This window comes from Siphateles boraxobius, unplaced genomic scaffold, assembly GCF_051911475.1.
Source record: "Siphateles boraxobius isolate OS27281-9 unplaced genomic scaffold, OSU_SipBor_1 11, whole genome shotgun sequence".
Taxonomy (NCBI): domain Eukaryota; kingdom Metazoa; phylum Chordata; class Actinopteri; order Cypriniformes; family Leuciscidae; genus Siphateles; species Siphateles boraxobius.
Window position 1 is genome coordinate 6,293,660 of NW_027508711.1, and position 23,817 is coordinate 6,317,476.

The 23,817-nt window shown below is 36.3% G+C and overlaps 1 protein-coding gene across 8 annotated transcripts in view; it reads left to right on the forward strand.

Annotated features, from left to right (window-relative positions):
• The window catches only part of dym (dymeclin), a 74,214-nt gene extending 50,397 nt beyond the window's left edge, over positions 1–23,817 (forward strand). For 5 of the 8 annotated variants that reach the window (XM_077194685.1, XM_077194669.1, XM_077194703.1 and 2 more), the window contains 3 exons: positions 7,765–7,947; positions 9,278–9,391; positions 22,040–23,817. In XM_077194685.1, coding sequence (XP_077050800.1) covers positions 7,765–7,947; positions 9,278–9,391; positions 22,040–22,189 — 447 coding nt within the window. In that variant the 3' untranslated portion in view covers positions 22,190–23,817. The remainder of the gene's footprint in view (positions 1–7,764; positions 7,948–9,277; positions 9,392–22,039) is intronic. The other 3 variants (XR_013189679.1, XR_013189676.1, XR_013189677.1) reach the window with 2 other exon arrangements.

The following is a 23,817-nucleotide window of genomic DNA, read 5'->3' on the forward strand; positions in this document are numbered from 1 at the left end:
AAGCAGAAATATTAAAAAATCTAGTATGATTTTTCCATTAAAATAAAGAAAATCATGTTCCTTTTAAATGTCTCCTCATATACCTTTTTATTTAGAAAAAAACAAATTATTTGATACATTTTCATTGCGCACCTAAACTTCTTTATGCGCTCCTAAAATGTTCAAATTAGTAGCACATGTGCTCCCTGGAAAAAAATAAGCATCCAGCCCCACGATACACATTTGCTTTGGCCTCAACTTGTGATTTGATAGTCCTAAATGACTTGTGTGTGTGTGTGTGTGTGTGTGTGTGTGTACACGTGTGTGGACAGCAGACAGTCCTTCTGGCTAGACATAATGACACGTAGTAGACATAAAGGGAGGGCAGGGCTTGGGAGGAAAGGGGGAGGGGCTATTTCAGGAGGTCATTTAGGTCAGTGGATTCGACCCTAGAGGGCAGCAGCCAACCTGCTCTGCTCCCCCTAGAGAGGGGGTGGGTGTCTGGGACAATGGGGATGTAAATGGAGTGTGTGTGAGATGATGGGAGTCTTCAGTGTGTGTGTGTGTGTTTGTTCCACAAACAGCCTGAGGCCGGAGCCTTGCAGATGTCTGCTGTGTGTCTGGGTGGGTCAGACTGCTGTCTGCTGTCCTGATTAAGCCCCGCACCCCTGCTTTGTGCCTCGTTCTCCTTCCATTCACATCTATTCCTCTTCATGTGTCCATCTGTTTCTCTCTCTCTCTCTATCTGAATATCTTCACTCACACTCCCTTTTCCATCAGTTTCCACAGTTCAACTGAAGGATGACATTTCTTGCTATGTTCCTACATAACCTGCCCACGAAAAAACAAACTTCATTTATGAGACGTACTCCTAGTTTCTGAGAGCATATTTTAACACCCAAAGTAATTTGATTTAGGATTTTTATGCCACCACAATCTCTGGTGAATCGTTCAGAAGTTATAAAAATTTACAAATAAAATGCATCGTAATCATTATAAATAAATAAATATACGGAAAAATCTGATCAATTTAAAAAACAATGTTTTATTCTCATTATTATTATTATTTATTGTTATTTATTTTATTTGTATTAATATAATCGGAAATATAATAATAATCTACATCTGGAGAATCATTTAGAAGTTATTGAAATGAGGAAAATAATACCAATTAATTATTTTTAATTGTAAAAAATATATAAAATTGTCATTAATATTATTTAAATAATAATAGTAATGCATACAAATAACACAAATACATACAGTAATACAAATAATAATTATTATTTATTCCCATCTATTTATTATTATTATTATTGTTAATAAAAATGCTATTATAAGGTCTAAAGAAACATTCAAAAGGTATTTGAGTAAAAAAGTAGTTATTTTAATTAGTAATCAATTATTATTATTAATTATAATATATGAATAAAAAATATTAAAATATTATATATTTTTTATTAATCAATTTATTTATTAATTGTTTTATTTGAGATGGACAGATGTACTCATAAAATGTAATTAAATAGCTGTACAGAATGATTAGGATTATACAATAAGAGTATTCATCCCCTAGTGCACATTGCATTGGGTGTTTGTTTTCAAGTGTCATTACTACAGAAGCCATTAAGATTTGTGTTGTCTATTTTGTTGATGTTGTTGTTTTGAAGACCGGACTTTGTGAGGATGTTGTCTCACCAGCGTGTTTAAGAGCCAATGCAGAGCCAGTTTTCCCAGAACCACCCTTTCTTCAGTATAAGCGCATGATTGGGATCCGGCTCTGTGTATTTCTGTGTTTCTCAGAGGAGTCTTCTGGGAAGGATGTCCAAAACGGCAGTTATCAAGCACGAGTTTAGACTTCATTTGATTTTGCAAGCCTTTCCTCTGTCATATCTTATAAGACAAACAACATTCACACACGCACACACACACTGTTTTTGTCTGCTGTCACTGTTATCGCCATGGGATTTCCTTCAATCTATGGGAACAGATGCAGTTTATGATGTTAAGACTGTGTGTCTGTACATGCAGAACATCTTATGAAATGGATCTCGCCAGCTATCTAAAATCTGACGGCATGAGCTGGTTTCAAAGACGCCAAGCAGCCGATATGCGTATGGAAATGAAAAATTAGCAAAGTTCATTATTTCAGTTAATTCTTATTTTATTTTAAGTAACAGAAAATTATTTTATGGTTTAAAGGGATAGTTCACCTAAAAATTAAAATTAGCCCATGATTTACTCACCCTCAGCTTCTGAAGTGAAGCGATGTGTTCGTGTAAGAAAAATATCCATATTTAAAACTTTTTTGACTAAAATAACTAGCTCCCGACCCACGCATCACTTTACGGCGAAAGAGTAACACTTGATCTTGAAGCACTTGTATGATGAATAGATGCACTTTGATGGACTTCCAAACAGAAACGGACATTCACCTTCATTATAAAGCTTGGAAGAGCGAGGACATTTTTTTAATATAACTATAAGAATGGCATATAGACATTTTGGCTTGAGGGTGAGTAAATCATGTGCCAATTTTCATTTTTGGGTGAACTAACCCTTTAAGTTTTAGTTAACTATAATAACCCTTATCTGTACGAAGAGAGAGAGATAGAGAGATACAGACTGCAGTGCCACGATTATGGGATGTCTCAGTGTCTTAATACAGGTCAGAAAGTGACCTATTTACCATCTCCCTAAAGACACACATACTTTCTACCTGTCTCTTCCTCTGCCCTTCTTTTCCTCCCTTGTTTTCTTCTCCATCTGTTTCCATTCTCAATCCTCTCATCTCTGCTGTTTCAAGGCTCTTTTGATTGTCGCAGCAGCAGCTGGAGCGTTTACTGACGGGAAACGCTGAACTCGTTTTCCTCAACGTCCTCCAAAAGCCAATAATTAGGCCAGCAATTATTGTTACCAATAATTTCTGATCATAATGTGTCAAACCGGTGTTCAAATCTCAGGGAAGCAGTAAAAAAGATTCACTGATTTACCTTAAAGATGAATCTCCAATTGTCCCGTCTCACTTCCGTCATTTACCTGACTGTTGCCATGGCGACGACCATCTACCTTTTGGGATCACTGTCTGACCTTTGACCCCTGACCTCTGTTTGAGAGCATAAGGTAACCATGGAGACAGGAGTTTGCCTCTTACTGGCTTAGATGGTATTGACATCACAGTCATTAGCTGATCATTAGACCACACACACACACACACACACACGCGCGCTCGCTCGCTCGATCATGCACGTATGCACACAGACAGATGACTAATGACTGTCTGGCACTGGATGCATGTGCACTTCCTGTTCCTTTCTATCTTTTTCTCAATGCCCATACACACAATTTGATTTTTAGTAGCATCTTTCTTTGTCTCTCTCTAGATTCATGAGTCATATTGGCTTATGGATTGATGGTTAGTGATGCAATAAAACCCTTTACCGTAAGTGTTAATCTTTGGTGCATAACCCACGCTGTTCAGATTTTTCATACAGCCACATTTTTAAGTTTCTTCTGCTCACCAAGGCTGATCAAAAATACAGTACAAAAATACAGTTTAAAATGTAATTTATTCCTGTGATCAAAGCTGAATTTTCAGTATCATTACTCCAGTCTTCAGTGTCACATGATCCTTCAGAAATCATTCTAATATTATGAATTGCTGCTTAAGAAACATTTCTGATTATTATCAATATTGGTCAGGATTCTTGGTTGAATATTAATTATATAAATTATTAGAAATGTCACATTTCATCGATTTAATGCCACCTTGCTGAATAAAGTATTAATTTCTTTACAAAAATCTGCCCCCAAACAATAGTGTTTATATGTACATTCCACTCACAGTGACTCATCTGATGAATTTTATGGTTATAAATAATCAGACCGATATTAATTAATGAAAAATACTAATAGCACACAGCATAATATCTGTGTGTATGATTAGAAGATACTTGAATTATCTTCAGAAGTGCTTTGATTGTGTCTGTAGGATTTGTTCCATACACTCATAGGGTTGTTCACACATTAACATCTGACCTGATTTTTTTTTCTCTTCTCTCTCTCTCTGTGTGTGTGTGTGTGTGTGTGTGTGTGTGTGTGTGTGTGTGTGTGTGTGTGTGTGTGTGTGTGTGTGTGTGTGTGTGTGTGTGTGTGTGTGTGTGTGTGTGTGTGTGATCTCATTAGTCTGTACTGTAGAGCATATCGCTCTCATCCCTAATTCACTCCTACGTTCTTCTTGTCTAATTATCACTCCCGGTTTCTGTCTAGACACCTCCAGCTTCTTTCTAGGTTGTAGTTTGATCTGGTTTCCCAGATGTCCTTCTCAACTGCTTTTGCTTCACGGCCCACATTTCACTTCGAACATCAAGTACCGGACCAGTATTGTTTACCAGTTTGAACGGACCTTTGACCGGTTTGTTGAGAACCGCAGGTCTAGACGAGAATTTCCAGGTTTGGTCTGATCCCGTCCTGCGCGTTTGTTTCATAAGTATCTACTTAAAATTGGTTAATAAGAGCGGCGACAGTCTCCCACCCCGTTAATATTCCTGACTGCTGCGTCCGCAGATCTTTTCCGACATGTAGGGGGTCGTCATGGGAACGGAGGGCAGGAATTTCCTCTGTCTGGTGGGAAGGGGAAGGTGTGAGGAACGCGACCCAGAGTGGAGGGATTCGGCTGGGCTTATGTCATCAGCACGACTGCTGCAAACTCAACAGCCGCACTGTAGAAATAAACCTGAATGGATTAGCCAAAAATGATTATTACCCAAAAATGAAAAGATTAAAATCCGTCATCATTTATTCACCTCATGTCATTCCAATCCCTTAATACAAATTATGATATTTTTAATTAATCCCGTGAGATTTCTGTCCCTCCATTGAAAGTCCATGTAACCAAAACTTTGAAGATCCAAAAAGATCATTATAGCGTCATAAAAAAAAAATCCATATGAATCAAGCTGTTTAATCCAAGTCTTGTGAAGAGATACGATCGCTTTATGTGATGAACAGATTTTATTAAGATTTGATTTGCATCTAAACATTGATCAACACACATAGATATACAGAAGCACAAGCTATATGTGAATAAAATTAAATCTGTTCATCATATTAAGCGATCATATCGCTTCACAAGACTTTATTAACTATAAAGTATTAAGTCTAAACTATTAAGACTATATTAAACAGCTTAATTCATATAGATTCGTTTTGCAATGCCTTAATGATCTTTTTAGTTGCATGGATTTTCAGTGGAGGAACAGAAACCTCTCAGGTTTGATTAAAAATATGTTAATTTGTGTTTAGAAGATTAACCAGTCTTAAACGTTTGGAACGTCATGAGGGTGAATAATTAATTGTTACAGATTTTTCCTTATTTTTTGTGAACTACCACTTTACATTTATTCATTTAGCAAATGATTTTATCCAAAGTGACTTACAAATTAGCAATACAGCATGCGATTCATCTTCAGGAGGCAATATCACGAGAAGTGCTATGAACACAAAAATTCAAACATTGTCCAAAATAGTAGAAGCTAGAATAGAAAGGTATATAAGACATAATGAAAGCATTAAAGGATTAGTTCACCTCAAAATGAAAATTTCCTAATAATTTACTCACCCCAATGCCATCCAAGATATGTTTTTATCTTATTTTATTATTATTTTTGTTTTTTTTCTTTCTATTTCTCTTTTCCTTTCTTTCTTTCTGTCTTTCATTCATTCTATCCTCTCTCTCTCTCTCTCTCTCTCTCTCTCTCTCTCTCTCTCTCTCTCTCTCTCTCTCTCTCTCTCTCTCTCTCTCTCTCTCTCTCTCTCTCTCTCTCTCTCTCTCTCTCTCTCTCTCTCTCTCTCTCTCTCTCTCTCTCTCTCTCTTCCAGTAGTTGAATTATGAACGATGAATTCTGAACGGCGGTTTAAACGATGCTGCGGTTGTTTGTCGTACTTCCGTACTATGTAACTGTGTTTTTGTACATTCCCGGGCTTTTGTGTTTCACTACACACACTCTGAGCTTTCTCGAGCTGTCATCTCCTAAAATCACTTCTGTTAGCTTCCACACAAAGAGTGTGTGTGTGTGTGTGTGTGTGTGTGGGTGTGTGTGCGTGGCCTGGTAAACCCTACATTATGGGGACAAAATGTCCCCATAAGGATGGCAATATCTGAAATCCTTGTTCGTGTGGGGACATTTTTTGGTCCCCATGAGGAAAACAGCTTATAAATCATACTAAGTGATGTTTTTTGAAAATGTAAAAATGCAGAAAGTTTTCTGTGATGGGTAGGTTTAGGGGTAGGGTTAGTGTAAGGGAATAGAATATAGTTTGTACAGTATAAAAATCATTATGTCTATGGAAAGTCCCCATAAAACATGGAAACACTACGTGTGTGTGTGTGTGTGTGTGTGTGTGTGTGTGTGTGTGTGTGTGTGTGTGTGTGTGTGTGTGTGTGTGTGTGTGTGTGTGTGTGTGTGTGTGTGTGTGTTCCTATGGAAACCGTATTGCACATTCTGTTCCATTGACTTGCTTTTGTCCAGAGAGATTTGTGGCTCGGAAACTGACATCAGTCTTGAGAATAAGCAATAGATGAATAGCATAAAGAGGATGCCGAGATGCTGCAGGCAAAGACTCTGTATAGGGAAGGACAGTGGGAGAAAAGGAAATGTGAAGGTCAAAGGTCATAAACTAAACGCTCTTCAGAGACATGACTTTTTTTTTTTTTACTTTTTTTTTTTTTACGAACTTGAATGTCAAATGCATTTATGTTACTAAAGAGAAGAATCTTTTAGCAATGTATGTGAAGATATTCTCATAAACAACAGCGACTACAGTTATAATACATTATAATGCTAGCTCATGCTCAAATGTTTAAATTGTATATTGGCATGTTATGTTGTGCATTTTATAATGAATTGCACTCTTTGAAGCAGTCCCTTAGCACTATAACTCTTATAGTTATTTATTCAAGATATAATGCTTTTGCTTTATAGTTTTGAAATGCAATTATACCTGTCTAAACATCAATTTTAACCTCGGGTTAAGGCCATTGGGCCAGTATCTATATGCTTGTGGGGATTTCTGGATTTGCATTGAACAAACTGCTGATGTAAATGTCACACACTCTTACATCCATACAACCTTGGGTTCAAACATGCTTCAATTTGATGCATGAAATATGTATGATGCGTCTGCAGAAAGGGAGAAAAGATGCATTTCTGTTGCCCCCGCTTTAAGTGTGTGTGTCTGTGTGTGTGTGTGTGTGACCCAGAAAAAGTGTGACGGCCCAGGCCCCAGACTGCAGCAGAGCACAGGGAAATGTTAACCCATTTAACCCATACACACAGTGTGGTGTTCTCTGCACTGTTGGCAACTTCATAGACAGCATGTTAGTCCATGCGTTTGACCCAGGGATGCAAGGAACAAGGTTAGGAGACAATTAGTGTTGTTTGGATCACTGTTACTGATCAAGCCGTTCAAAAGTTTATGGTTGACGAGATTTATTAAAGGTTTTGAAAAGTCTCTTCTGCTCACCAAGGCTGCATTTATTTGAACAAAAATACAGTAAAAACAGTATTATTGTGAAATATTATTACAATTTAAAATATGTGAATATATTTTAAAATGTAATTTATTCCTGTGATCAAAGCTGAATTTTCAACATCATTACTCCAGTCTTCAGTGTCACATGATCCTTCAGAAATCATTCATCATTTGGCTTAGAAAATGCAGAATAAACTTTTTTATTTTTTTCTGTCATTACTTGCTGCATTTTTTCTTTTTTCCCCCCCTCAGGCTCAGGATCTGAATGTCATCGAGGAGGTGATCAGAATGATGTTGGAGATTATAAACTCCTGTTTGAGTAATTCCCTCCATCACAACCCGAACCTGCTGTACGCGCTGCTCTATAAGCGAGAACTGTTCGAACAGTTTCGCTCGCATCCCTCTTTCCAGGATATAATGCAGAACCTTGACACGGTGAGACACTGACTGTGTGTTCCAGCTCTGTTCCAAACCATAGTGAGCAATCTAGTGTATACACAGGTCAAAACGAGGTAACTTTTAACAACAAAATACTAAAAAAGACCTACTATGGTATATGTTGCCATCATTGCACCACTGTACTGCAAAAGTACTGTGCTTATATGCCTAAATATGTTGCCTAAGATTGGCACCTCACTAGATTTTGGAACAAAGCCTTCGCTTTTGCTTTTGTTTAGATATGTTGTTCATGTGGCTGTCCGCATCATGCTCTAAAGATGATAATCTAGCACATGGTTCAAAATCCTCAGTGCAAACATTCAAATAGATGAAGAGATTTAAACTAAACCTACTGCATTTCTATTGTGCAGTAGAAGCCCAGGGGGCTTCTGGGTAATCTAAAGAAGTCAGGAAGTAAATTCCCTCTTTAAACACACACTCACACTGGCACATTAATGCTGCGTGACTCCCTCCAGCCTTAAACACACCACGCAGAATAAAATAGCTTTCATCCAAAACTGAATTAATGGAATACTAGTGCACTGCATACTGCACAGTATATACTGTGTGCTGCTTAACCTGCATAAAAATGTGACATTTTTTTCTAAAATCTAGAAATCCAGTTGTCATGCTAAAAATAAGTACAGTAATTTTGCATATTACATTTTTTTCGTTCAATGGTCTTCAATTAGTTCTGATTATAATAGTTTCTGTTTGCTTTTTCTGGTTTAGACAAGGTTTTAGCTTTTTAATTGTATTTATTTAACCAGGAAGGTCCCATTGAGATACAATATCTCTTCTACCAGGGAGTCCTTTTGACACTCTGATGAATAATGAAGATGTTTGATTATTGCTGTTGATTCATTCATCATTGCAATGCACTGATGTCATGGCATTAGCTACGTTTGCATCAACGCATTTTGGGATATCGCATCAAAAGAGCTGGATGGAAATACCAAGATGTGCATAAATTCAAAAAATGTGCATAAAAACGTATGCACTCAATTGAGGCGGACCTTTTTTTTTTTATCCGATAAGAAGATGTGTGCTTAAACCACGATGGAAACATATATACCGAAAAAATCCCTCAATGAGACTAACGGACCAATCGCATCGCACAGCATCTCAAATGATGGTTTGGTCATCTAAATTGTTCGGTTTAATTCCCTCCCAGAAGCGTCTCACATGATTGCGTTCCCAAACACCATCACCAGAACACAAGATATCATGACGGTGTTTTTTTGTGTTTCATCTTTTATGATGTACGTAAATAGAGCCACAGTGACTGGAAACATAACTATTGACTGTGTGTATGTTTGTGTCTCAGGTGATTGGATTCTTCAGCCAGCGACTGGAGCAGGCAGGAAGTGACCTATCAGTGGAGAGAGTTCAAGAGGTCATCAAGAAAGGTGCTGTGGCCCTCCCTAAAGACCGTCTGAAGGTAAGCAAACAGATATTTGTAACGATGATTTACATAATCACACATTCACAAAAACACACATGAGCTCTCTTTCTGGCATCATCGGCCCTGTTGTTCCCTTTCCACCTCTCCACCCATTTGACCTCTTCAGTCTAATATTTGTTTTATTTTCAAAACAAAATATTTGTCTCTATCTAAATATAGAACCGTGACATTTCACTTCCTCCTAGAGAGAGGAAAACTAATTCTTTTAAGATGCACTGGATTAAGAATTAATAATTCACCAGCTGACTGTATCACACAACTGCCATCTGTGCACACGCATACATCAAGTAAAAATTATTCATTTTATAAATTAATAATCATCCAAATAAATAATATTTCTAAACAACCATGTGTTTTGCAGTATTTTATTGAAAAAACAAAAACAGTAGTAGTAGTATTTTTAGTCCTGTTAAAAACTCTATGTATATATTTTTTTATTTAAATATATATTTTTCAATTCAATTGTAATAATTAAGTATATTTACTTACTAACTACAGTAAAACAAATGTGTGTGTGTATATATATATATATATATATATATATATATATTCATTGAAAGAATAAGTATACAAATATTTAATAAATAAATTAAAATAAAGTTCCAGAAAAAAAAAATATATATATATATCAGTTTCCGCTAGAAAAAAATGGTGCCGGTCATTGTGACCGGCAGAGGTTTCGTTTTACGGACATTTTGATGATATGCCGGTCAAATATCGCCTCTTAATTAGTCAAGTTGAGGAAAACTGGAGGCAGTCTATGTAACTTAAAAAATGACATAATCAGGCCATATAGAATGCAACATGTTATTATTAGCTTAACTTTCAAATAGACGGAAAAAAACATGAACGTCCGATTGGCCGCCAATTGTTTTTTACTATGGTTTCACACACATTCACTTTTTGAAACATTGAGCCACGGATGTACCTAATACAAATAAATAAAACATCTCCAGTTAACTAGCAGATCATTCATTTAGTTTGCTATTAAATAAGAGATCTAGCGATAAAATCTGTTGTTTTTGAAATCAAGCAGAGCGCTCGTGTCCGCTGCTATCAGTTGCATGGACGATGCGCTGCGCGAGTTGCGCAATCTTCACTCGGACGCGCGTTTCAATCTATCGCCGTTGCGGGGACTCTCTATAAATTCCGGTGAAATCACAGAATAAAATGCACACAAACGTGTCATTGCTCGATATAGACTGTAACTATGCACTGATGAACATAATCAGTTTTGATGAGAGAGAAAAAAAAACGAGTGCGCGGATTAGAACCACTGATCTATAGGCTATAATGAGATGTTCCTGATTCACCATCGTCTGGCCTCTGAAAAAAAGCTTTTAAGGCTAGTCTGCCTGGGCCTGGCCATATTTAAAACGTCTCACTCAATCGTTCGTTGTTTAGGTCTATATTACAGCCGTTTTAGACGTGCGCTTTATTTGAAATTCAGCATGCGATGTTGTTTCATACCTTTCAAACGGTAGAGCCTGTTCCTTTATATTTATAACATAGCCAAATATCGGTGTATTTTTGCTTTATACATTTTAGGCTTATTCTCAAATTCAGATTGTGTTAGGGGGGTGGGATTATTAGGCAATTTTAATTTGACCGAACAGATTTAATTTTGTCGGACATTTCATTTTTTTACCGGCCAATGTCTGGTAATTACAGGACAACGGAAACCCTGATATATATGTATGTATACATACATATATCTCAGTGCTGTCAAAATTAACACGTTAATGCACGCGATTATTTTTTCCAGTTTAATGCGTAAATTCTTTTTAACCCGTTTAACGCAGTATCTGTTTTTTTCCAGTCATCCTTTGGCTAGCGTTACAAAACATGATCACACTCTAAATCAAAAAAATGCTTTTAAACCATTCACGCGCGATACGACACAAAAGAGAAGGCAGTGTGTTGCTACTGACACTGGTCTGTGAATCTCCTGTCTGTGTGATGCACACACACTCGTGTGCACACAAAGCCGCTTCAGACAGCGCTTAAATGGACAAAAGCACACAGAATTATTCCAAAATGCCTGTTCGGTCGAGTATCCTAGCAAGCACAGTTAAATTAGTAAAATGAAGTCTTAAATGTACGTAAAGAGATGTGAGAAAATAGGATGTGCTTCAGATCCGTGTCATCTGCGCCAGCTCTTAAAGTGACAGAAGCCTAATAAACCTGCTGCTTTGATATCTGTCACTAATGTTAATCAAAGAACCAAAGACACGCACTGCTCTTGACTGAAAAAAAAAACTTTTGTAGTATTAAGAAGCAACCCTCTACAATGTGAGTCAATTTTCATGCTAGCCTAGGCAACTAATAAATGTCTATCATTAGCCATTGGCTAATAAATTGTTCGATTTCACTGGCCAGTGTTTGAGTTAGACGCTAAGTTATGGTATAAGTTTAGCTTAAGTATAAATTATAGCTTTCAATTTCAATTAATGCCTGTAATCAATGGCTAAAATTGAGAAAAAATTCATTTCATAGAGACATCAGTAGCATTATTGGTATCGGTGATGCCAAATGTATATTTGTGTATTTTGTATATTTATAACTCTAGCTGAATTTCTTTGGCGAACTTTACACTAAAGTTCTTTGTTCTTTAGCATTTGGCGACTGATAATTGTGTACCTGCATGTAGTAGGTAATTGAAGCTGTGCTTTATCTGATAGGCTGCGAGAATGAGAGTGAGTGGCGGGTGTCTGACTGAACACGCGAGCAATCATGTTTGAGAGCAGGTCAGGTCTCATCTTCATTATCACAAACGACTCCTCCGGGGCCATCCTTTACACTTTATAACACATGCGGGTAATGACATCTCCAGAAGAACAGGAAATCACACATATCGGTCTCTGATATACGGGCTAAAAGACTGGAATAAATCTACAGCACATGTCTCGTTACCTTCTTATCCTTACCCACAATCCCCTCTGATCCCCCTAAATCAGGAAAAAAGTGGCCGGTATGTGCCGTTCATCCGCCGTTTAATTGCGTGTTCTATCACATGTTCAGTGTTTCAGATATCACAGACAACATCCATCATGTTAATGGCCAGACGAATGAGTTTGAGGGCTGATAGAAATCGCTCCGCTTCCTGCTACCTCTGAGAAACACCTGCAGACCTTCATGGATGGGCTGATGTATATTGTCTGGTCATTGCAAATCGTTCTCAGTGTGAACACCATTATGAGGAAGACGTTCTTGTAACTGAATCTTTGAATGTTATTTAAAAGTTTTGTTTGAGACTTTTGCAACAAGTTGGGCTGGCCGTTATGTGACGGTATACACTGCGCAACTTATAATAAGCTGCTTTGTAAACCAGACAGACCAGATTTGTTGTCTATTAACGATTTAGTGAGGTTAAGTAGTTTACCTAGATTTTTTTTATTTTAATTTTAATAATAAATTCAGATGGGTGGCTTTGGCCTTTTTTGACCTTTCAGCCTTGATTGCTGTGTTTTTAAGACAACATAACAAATAATCCGACATTTAAAAGCGTGTTTCGAGAACCGTGTAGTCTGTTCATGTTTCAATCTGTTATTAAACACAAGAATGTGTGTAAATATTCCCAAAAAACATGCCTGATTATGGTTGTGTGAGGCCAAGACCAGCCTAATTATTCAGGACTTTATACATTTTTTTATATATATATATATATATATATAGCGCCCTATATGTATAAATATGACTACATATGTATATTTACACATACATATTTGTAGCCTGTGTGTGTTATGTACACATGTATGTGTATATGTAGTGATTTTAATATTGCATAGTCTTGCATCTCTAATTTCTACTAGGTTTTCTCTAGTGGTTTATTGGCGTGCTTGTACATTTCTGTTCATACGTTCTCCGTGTGTGTGTGTGTGTGTGTGTGTGTGTGTGTGTGGGGTTGTGTTTGTGTCCTGGGCGTCCCCAGGACTGAGAATTAAAATTCTCGTCTAGACATCCAGAGTCACACACACAGACACATACACACACACACTCAAGCATGCAGTAGGCAACACTTATCAGAATCAGAGTCCCAAGAGAGTAACTGTGCGCTTGAGGGATGTTCCGTACCCTCGGTCCTGGTACAGACGGCCCTTATTCTACCACAAACACTCACACAAAGGAAGCGTGAAGGGCCAGACTGCCTGTCTGCCCAGAGCTCTACCTCTTTCTGTCTCTCCTTTTTCTTTCTGTCTCTCTCTCTCTCTCTCTCTTTAGTTTTGAATAGGAGCTGCGACAGCCGTGTGACGTGGACGGAGTGACAGAGGCGGTGGAATTTGTTGTTTGGCCAGTGTGCTGGTGTGTGTGTTGCGTGGTGATAAGACAGAGACACCGTGGCTCCTGTGAGGGAGGGCGACATCAGTGTAACACACACACACACACACACACGCATGCTTTCATAAAGGCTTTTGGATGCATTTTGAAATACTTTGATATGACACCTAACTAGTCGTGAAAAAGACTGCTTTCTCAATTAGGTTTTTGCAGATTTTTCTGTTTTCTAATGCATTTAAAAGCTGAACTGGCTTTTTTTATTTTGCTTTTGAATGAAGTCTCTTCTGCTCACCAAAGCTGCATTTATTTGATCAAAAATACAGTGAAAACAAGAATATTGTGATGATTATTATAATTTAAAATAACTGTTTTCTATGTGAATATATATTAAAATGTAATTTATTCCTGTGATCAAAGCTGAATTTGCAGCATCAACAAAGAAAAGTCTTACTGACCCAAAATTATAACTAATCATTACATGTAATTCTAAAGAAAAAATTCATAATCTCATCCCAAAATGTTTTGAATTTCATCCAAATCTAATGGGTTGCCAACTTTCTTTTTGTCACTAAAGCCTTTAATTTGACTCTCATTATGGATATGCAATGTTCACTTGTCACAATATATTCTTATCAGTGTATGTCTTGAATCAGACACACGTGATTAATGTCTCTTTCTCAGTTCATTAATATAATGTTTGTGTGTGTTTAATATATGTGTGTTTGATTTTGCCCCATTTTAATGTAAAATCATCTGCGTCCATTTCCCCTGTGTGTGTGAGCAGACCGAACTGTGTGTGTGTTAGTGAACTGTTTCTGCTCTGAGGCTCCGACTGCTGCAAACCAGGGCCAAGCCGACTGGCGACCTTGGAGCTCAGCCAACCATGAGCCAATTCTGCCCGGGCTCTGTCTGGCCCTTCTCTTCCCAGGAAACACTGGGGCCCCGCAGGGGGGTGTATGTCTCTCTCTGCGTGTGTGTGTGTGTGTGTGTGTGTGTGTGTGTGTGTGTGTGTGTGTGTGTGTGTGTGTGTTTGAGAACTGAGAAGATAACAGTTAGACGCAAGACTTCAGTTCAGAGAACATCTAAGAGTTTAAATAGCTCTGGGTTTTCATCTGCCCTCAGTGGGACTCATATGTATTCTGACATGAATCCAAGCTTATTTCCTGATTCATTGGAGTCATTCATGATGAAGACGTTTTAAATCAAAAGAATTACTGTGCTGTAAATCAAAGAATTACATGATATTGGATTGGGATTTTAAAGATATTTTGTTAGCTTTCAAAAGTTGCATTTTATTTAATTTTTTATTATAATCTTATTTTATAAATTTCATAGTATTATTTATTTTAATTATATACATTTGATAAATTATATATATATATTTACAAAGCACTTTATTTATATATATATATATATATATATATATATATATATATATATATATATATCGCAGTTTACCCAAGATTCTCACTGAATTCTCTTTTGAATTTATTTATAAATTTGTATCAGATTTTCATTAGGGGGATACTATAATATTTAACTTTTATGAAAGAAAATTACTATAATAAGCATGGAATAAATACTACCATGATGTATAAATACATTGATAATTTTTTTTTTATAATGAGACTTTGATTGTTACTTTTAACTCTAATGAGAATTTGGGAGAAATGTGCTTAATTGACGAAAATATTGTCGCAGTATTAAAAATATATATATTTTCAGCAAGAAAAATATAGTTTCTTAATTCTTTCTTATGACAAAAGGGAAGTTCTTGACACATTGACCCGTAAAAGTTTTGAAAACCATAAAGAATGAACTAATCGTCCCTTGTGTTCTGCCATTCTGAAAGTCGTTGACCTTGTGACCTGGAGTCCCTCATCACGCGAGTCGCTTCATGTCCTCCCACGTGTGACAGACCGGGTCCGTGTGCTTGTATGGCGTCTGAAAGGAACAGACAGACTTTGACCGGCCATGAATAGTGCCGCAGTGTAGCCGAGCCAGCAGACCCGGAGTCAGCGAGTCCAGCCAAGTTCTGAGCCCTTTCTGTGGAGTCAGATATGAAAGCGCTTCAATACAGCCTCTGTCTTTCACAATGAGAGCGCTGAGGAATATGATAGGATGCTGATGCATTATTAACGCCGATGGGCAGCTTACCTGCTGTCGATTGGCCTGCGACTCACCTGAGCGCTTGCTTGGGTCGACTCGGGTTGATTGGGGTTGGGTCAGATCGCTGTTGATGGACCCGCCACCTCGCAGCTGCTGGCTGCTACTTTATGTAGGATATTGTAAGCGTTTGGTTGAGCTGGATCATGCTTGGTTTGTGTTGGCTTGTTCAGTCACGGCTCAATTCCTGTAGCTGTTCAAACCGGCAGCTGTCTGATTGAATACTATCACTCTAATGATTGAGATGTACACTACCGTTCAAAAGTTTAATGTTTTTGAAAGAAGTCTCTTCTGCTCACCAAGGCTGCATTTATTTGATCAAAAATACAATAAAAACAATAATATTGTGAAATATTATTACAATTTTAAATAACTTTGATTTGTGAATATATGTTAAAATGTAATTTATTCCTGTGATCAAAGCTGAATTTTCAGCATCATTACTCCAGTCTTCAGTGTCACATGATCCTTCAGAAATTATACTATAGTATTATTATTATTCAAATAAATACCGCTGTGGTGAGCATAAGAGACTTCTTTCGAAAGCATAAATCTTACCGACCCCAAACTTTTGAAGAGTAGTGTTCATAGTAATGTAGAAATCTTAGAAGGTTTGCAGGGTGTTGATCATTCAAAACGTTTCATAAATGTAAATATTCTGCCCATTTATGTAAAGCGAACAACAAATTTATTTTATTGTCACTGAGATACTATTATAGTTTTAATTATTTATTATTATTTTTTATTTTAGTATGTTAAGTTAAACTAAATTAAAATGAGAAATGTTGCCTTTGCAACCAGCTAAAATAATATATATTATTTATGTTTAAGTTTTTTATTTTCTTTCAGTTAATGTTTTTCTTAAGTAATGGAAATGTTTTTATGGTTTTGGTTTTAGGGGCCGTTTACACGACACGATTTTCAAATGAAAAGGAAAACCTTTTATGCGTTTTGGCCGTTCATTTACATGACAATAGCGTTTTGGGGTCCTGAAAGCATGAACATTAGAAAAAGGGTTTCAAAGTGCAAGGTTTTGCCGTTACCGTCTTCATGTAAACAACGAAAACCTATATTTGTGAAAACGGTGATGTCATATCACGTTCACGCATGTATATTAAGTGTTCGAGGGGTGTTTCTTGACAAAGTGACATTACTACTGGTCTGGCATGCATAATACAGCCTTTTTAGTCATTTTCGCAGATCCGTGTGAACGTGTTCAACATCACTGAGCCCAAACGCAGCAGGCATCATGCAGATCACTATTTTTGAAACCGTTCTGACCAAGTCCAACTAAAATCCAACAAAATAAATAATGAACAAATAAAATATAAACCAACATGAATTTAGATCATTGACAGTCTATATATTAGATCAAAAAGGTTAATATTTTTTTAGAAAGTATGTGAATTAAAGCAACCACTGCAGGCAAGTTGATAAATTCTGTTAAATTATAAATTTAATTTACCGGATTATCCATTTGTTTTCTGACAGAGAACACATGGAACGAATCACTGCTCCACATTTTGATTGACAGCCGTCACAACCCACTAGTGACCGTCTTTACTACTGTCCTTTTAACCATTGGATAGGATTTTAAAAACGGCTGTTGTATTTGTACTTCTGACGAAGCACTGTTAAATACAGGTGGAAAAACTACGCCGCAAAAATATTAAATAAAATGATTTCTTAAAAAGGCAAAAGAATGCATGCACGTTTTCTTAATGTGATAATTAAAACCAACAGACTGATGAAAATACGGAACATTTTCTCAATATGCGACAAGGGGTGAAAATGCTGTGTGGTACAAAGCGGGACGGTTGGTCACCCTACTGATTTATAGTGTCCTAATTTGCTAGTGAAATCTAGTGAATTTGGTGAACGTCATGGCTGTAGCGCAGGTAGTATGAAGAATAATTGTGCAGTTTGACATGCAAATAAGTCAGACACACAAACACACATGCTTTTTTTAAATAAATATAGTATATATATTCTAAACATTTATATGTAAATATCTATTTATATGATCATACTTGTTTGTTTCAGAATTATTTCGTAGGATGATACTACCTGAATTTGCATATTAAAGAAGAACATTTTGTATTATTTACACTTTTAGGGCCCACATTACGGATGTATATAAGAAAATAGATTTCTTGACTTAATTTCAACACGATGCACAAAGGCAGGAATCAGATTAATACTGTCCTTTCTGTGGTATCAATTCGCACACCAGTGTCCATTTCTGAATTGATTATCAGCTGCAATAAATCCCTTGGCCATTTAATCTTATTCATATTAATTTGCAGTGGCAGTGCCCTGTATTTTGAGCTTATAAGGAGGCATGATTCAAAGCTCATATTAAGTATGTCAGATCCACAAAGAACTCACAAGACACTATGTTTTGTTTGTTTGAAAGGCTGTGTTTGCATGTGCCAACAAGTTTGCATGTGTTTTTATGCATGCAAACCTTTAGTCTGAAACAAAGCTCTGAATATCTTTCGAAGTTTCACTGCCTCAAACTCAAATTTCTGTGAAAACATCCTCCACGGAGTTGCTCATTGCAGGAGCCGTTAAAAAGCGGCGTTTCACTGGCCTCCTCTTTTCTTTCTTTTTTGCACTGATGGGAAATGACAGCATTTGTTTGCAGAATCGCTCCAGGCGAACTGTAAAGTTCCAGTGAAAGGAGTTCCTTCATGTCTTCTGGGCTTCTTTTCCTCCATGGCCTCTGAAAAGAACGGAAGGAGGATTTCATGTCTTACTACAAATTAAGCCAAGAGTGAACGGTGTTACCCAGAGCCACATACAGAGAGCTTCCTGTTTCTGAAAGTCCTGTTGGCAGCCTGAAGTCAGACTATATGTTTGAAAGCTTCCTGTGGGCTGGAATCAGCTGTTGTATTTGTTTAGAGATGGATCAGAGGTCATTGATAACGAACAACAGAAACAGCGGCCATAGTTAGCAAGTCAAAGCCTCACCAAGAGCTTTTGTTGTGCAGAACAGAAGAATTTTAGGTATAAGTTTTAAAATCTCAACAGTGAAGTTGTGGAGCAGTTCAATGTAGAACTTTATCCATTAGCATTTGACTAGATTGTGATGGAAAGATATTTTGTTAGGTTAAAAGGTTAGTTATTGTATAATGTTAATTATTATTTTTACATTTTATAGATTAAATTTTATATTGATTTATGGATGAATGGCTTGATGGACGGACAGATGGATGGATGGATGGATGGATGGATGGATGGATAAAAGGATGGATAAATGGATTGATGGATAAACAAATTGATGGATAGATAGATAGATAGATCGATAGATAGATAGATAATAGATAGATAGATAGATAGATAGATAGATAGATAGATAGATAGATAGACAGATTTATGGACGGATAAATGGATGGATAGATACTAGATAGATTGATGGACGGATAAATGGATGGATAGATAGATAGATAGATAGATAGATAGATAGATAGATAGATAAATGGATGGATAGATAAATGGATGGATGATAGATAAATGGATGGATGGATGGATAGGTTACAAAGTTCTAATTTATTTTATTGTAATTCATTTTTATGAATTTTATCAACTTTGATAGGTTTAATTTTTAGATGGATAGATGGATGGATGGATGGATAGATAGATAAATTGATGGATGGATGGATGGATGGATACATTGATAGATAGATAGATGGATGGATGGATGGATGGATGGATGGGTAGATGGATAAATGGATGGATGGATAGATAAATTGATGGATAGATGGATGGATAAATTGATGGATGGATGGATAGATGGATAAATTGATGGATGGATGGATGGATAGACCTATGGATGGATGGATAGATAGATGGATGGATGGATAGATGAATGGATGGATGGATAGATGGATAGATAAATTGATGGATGGATGGATGGATAGATAAAAGGATTGATAGATGGATGGATGGATGGATAGATGGATAGATAAATTGATGGATGGATGGATAGAAAAATGGATGGATGGATGGATAGATGGATAGATAAATTGATGGATGGATGGATGGATGGATAGACAAATGGATGGATGGATGGATAGATGGGGATGGATAGATAGATGGATGGATGGATAGATGAATGGATGGGTGGATAGATGGATAGATAAATGGATTGATAGATGGATGGATGGATGGATGGATGGATGGATGGATGGATAAATTGATGGATGGATGGATGGATAGATAAATGGATTGATAGATGGATGGATGGATGGATGGATGGATGGATAGATAAATTGATGGATGGATGGATAGAAAAATGGATGGATGGATAGATGGATAGATAAATTGATGGATGGATGGATAGACAAATGGATGGATGGATGGATGGATAGACAAATGGATGGATGGATAGGTTACAAAATTATATTTTTTAAGGCCCAAGCACAGATGGTGAGAGGACCCTATTGGAACTGCACAATTTATATTTTATTGTAATTCATTTTTTTATGAATTTTATCAATTTTAATAGATTTAATTTTAGATAGATAGATAGATGTGTTTGTGTAAATATTTATTTCATTTATTACTTTTGTAGATGCATTTGTAGATTTATAAATTTTATGACAGTTTAGAACATTTCGCCCCAAATTTTCTTATGAATTTATTATAAATTGAATGGATGGTTAAATGGTTTGATGGACAGATGTATTGATAGATAGATAGATTGGTGGAGTGATGGATGGATGGATGGATAGATAGATAGGTTACAAAGTTCAATTTAATTTGATTGTAATTCAATTGTTTTAAGAATTATGAACTATTAACGAAAAAGATCTAGTTCTAAAAATCATTGTGATTCATCTCGTAGCTTATTGGTTTGGTTCAAGCCTGAGAATTATTGAAAATAAAAGGAATAATGGGAAAATACTTCCAAGGCCGAGGCGTCTGTAAATGTAGACGCTCACTGTTGTGCCGTGTGTGTGTGAGGAACTCAAACCCTCCGGTTAGCTAACACACACCTCCTGACGCTGATTAGCACACAGGAGACGGCCGCTAGCGTCTCGGGTAGTAGCGCTGCGTATCGCTTTACCACTAGTTAAGAGGCTTGTATTTAAACATGAAAAGCAGCGTCTGAGGTGTTCCCGTCTGTCATATAATCAATCAAACTCAAGTGTATTTACCTCACAGGTGGATGGAATTACACCTGCGTCAAAACTGCAACCGCTTCACCTGAAATCAGATAACGCACGCTGCCAGGTTACGCGTATCTGTGTTCACCGCGCTTTAAAGACAACTCATTATGAATGCTTATTTACGCCCTTCATTTGCACTCGGCCCTTTCTTAAAACTTTAACATATACAATAATAACAAAACTTTTAAAACATATGTGAATTTGTGATGTAACAGTCACATTAAATCCAAATTGACTTGATGGCCATTCTTGGCCATTGTGAACGATGCATCAGTGCCTGTTACTCTAAAGAACAAATATTTGTTTTCATAATTGTTCTTCAAAATGAGACTTTACATAAGGTAAATCGATTGCAAATTACTAAAACTAACTGAAATAAGTTTAATACTTGAAGTTGAAGTATTACAATTACTAAAATGGAAATTAAAATAAATAAAATATTAAAATATTAATGAATTCTATAAAATATATAAATCTTTTTTATAAATTGCGAATTATAAAGTCAGAAAATTACGAGATATAAACTCACAAATGTGAGAGAAAAAAGTCAGATTTGTGAGATAAAAAGTTGCAATTATATATATTCTTTTAATTCCGTGGTGGAAACAAGCTTCCATATTAATAGTAGTTCTGGTGTATTTACAAAAATAATTTATTGTTTATTAATCAACTTCTTCTGAAGGCAAGATTTCTGAAATCATTTGATTCACTTTGTCAAATGTTCCTGAAAATAATAATAAAGAATATAATAGTATATAAATAATACTCAAATAACACCGATGTCAATGAGCTTTTGAACTTTTTTTCCTGAAAGCCATTGAGTGGATGAATCTTGAAACATGAGCAAATATTATATCTTAATGGTTGCTAAAGTTTTTCACTTGCTGAATAAAAAAAAAAAGTTCAACGTTTTGGCTGCTTGATGATTTATGTAAGGATGCATTGCTTTGTTTTAACATTTTATCAGCCGTTTGTAACTCGGTGTATGTGTGTGATCCTCATGCAGATATTTCCGGAGCTGAAATTTAAATACGTGGAGGAAGAGCAGCCTGAGGATTTCTTCATCCCGTACGTCTGGTCTCTGGTCTTTAACTCTGGAGTCGGTCTGCACTGGAACTCTCAGGGCATCGAGCTGTTCAGCATGGACTCGCCCTGATGGGGGACACGGGACGGCTGTTCAGGTGTCTGTCTCTGTGTGTGTGTGTGTGTGTGTGTGTGTGTGTGTGTGTGTGTGTGTGTGTGTGTGTGTGTGTGTGTGTGCTCGTGCAGCTCAAGTGCCTACATACGGCTCGCGCGTCGTCATATCCAAACCCTGAGCTTCCGTCCTCGTCACACCATTCAAAGGGCAAACAAACACGGACACCCACCGCCGGATGCACTGGATTCTGGGAATGGTACGATTTGGGGTTTAAATCACAGGTCCGATGTAGCTAAAACACTTCAGTTGATGGTGATAATCATTTGCTTGTTTTCTCGTTTCTGTTCAGATTTATGGATGGGGTCACATGTAGAGAAAATGAGTAAAACCAAAACATTTCTCGACAAAAGGTGAACATTAATAACACTTTGCGAAGATACTTTGACCCCGTTAAGAATGATTATTAATGAGCTGATTATTATGCACAGCTTCTTCACATATCACAATATATAGTAAGTTAAAAATAAATCATATTTGACCAATTCTGGCTTGTTTTATATGTAGGATGCTTTGCTGTTTTATATTAACTTATTTAATGCCACTGTTTTTTTCATCGTACCCATATATAATCTACATCTGCACAAAGAAAAACCAAAACCTTTATTTATATACATGTAAGTATGTATGTGTGAGTGTTTGTGTGTGTGTATATTTATGTATGTATGTATATATATATATATACACACACACATACATGCATACATACACTTAAGAAAGCATATTGGATTTAAGTGATTTTCTAAGCATAGTATGAATAATAATATTTAGATACTTGTGTAATAAAATACGCAACTTTCCCATGTAAAAGCAGTTTAGTGTATGATTTATGTACATTATAGATTCAGATAATTGCATGTACATTATTGTATAGACAACTACACACTGCATTTGGTCAATTGCGGTTTGTTTCCCCAGTTTTTGTTTTCGTATATTTTAGGTAGAGAGATTTACAATCTTTCCTGTCAGATTATATAATTAATAAGACCGTAGGGCAGATATTTCCCAATGCCCCGTTACTGGAGATCATTTTAGGTCTTATTACGTCCCTGTTACATTATGTCACAAACTGAAAGCTTAAAGGGCCTGTATTTATGTTCATGCTACTTTTATTAATTTGTTGAATTTTCTTTGTGGATCTTTGTAGGAACAATTTGTTGTAGGGTGAAATGTTTTTTGTATTTTTTTTTTGTATTTACATTGAATTTTACATTTAATGTTTAATATGTATGATTATTTCCCCCTGTATCTTGCATAGCATCTGTTTATTTTTTGTCTTTTTTTACATTAGCATATTTATCTAAGAAGATATGAGAAAGATTATTAAAAAAAACTAAAAACTGAAAGAATATTACATTTTGATTTTACTGTAAGTTTAGGTTGTTGTAAATGAATTGTTGAGTGTTTACACATGTAATATAACTGGATCAGGACTCACTTCTGTTTCAGATTCACCAATCATTTAAAACAACAGCTTGGTTTGACTGCATCTTTGAGGAGTTTTGTTTGCATTAGTTATGATTGTTTCAGATTAAGTCTTTCTACAGTGTGAAATACCACCAATAAAAACAACAAATCTCCAGTTATAA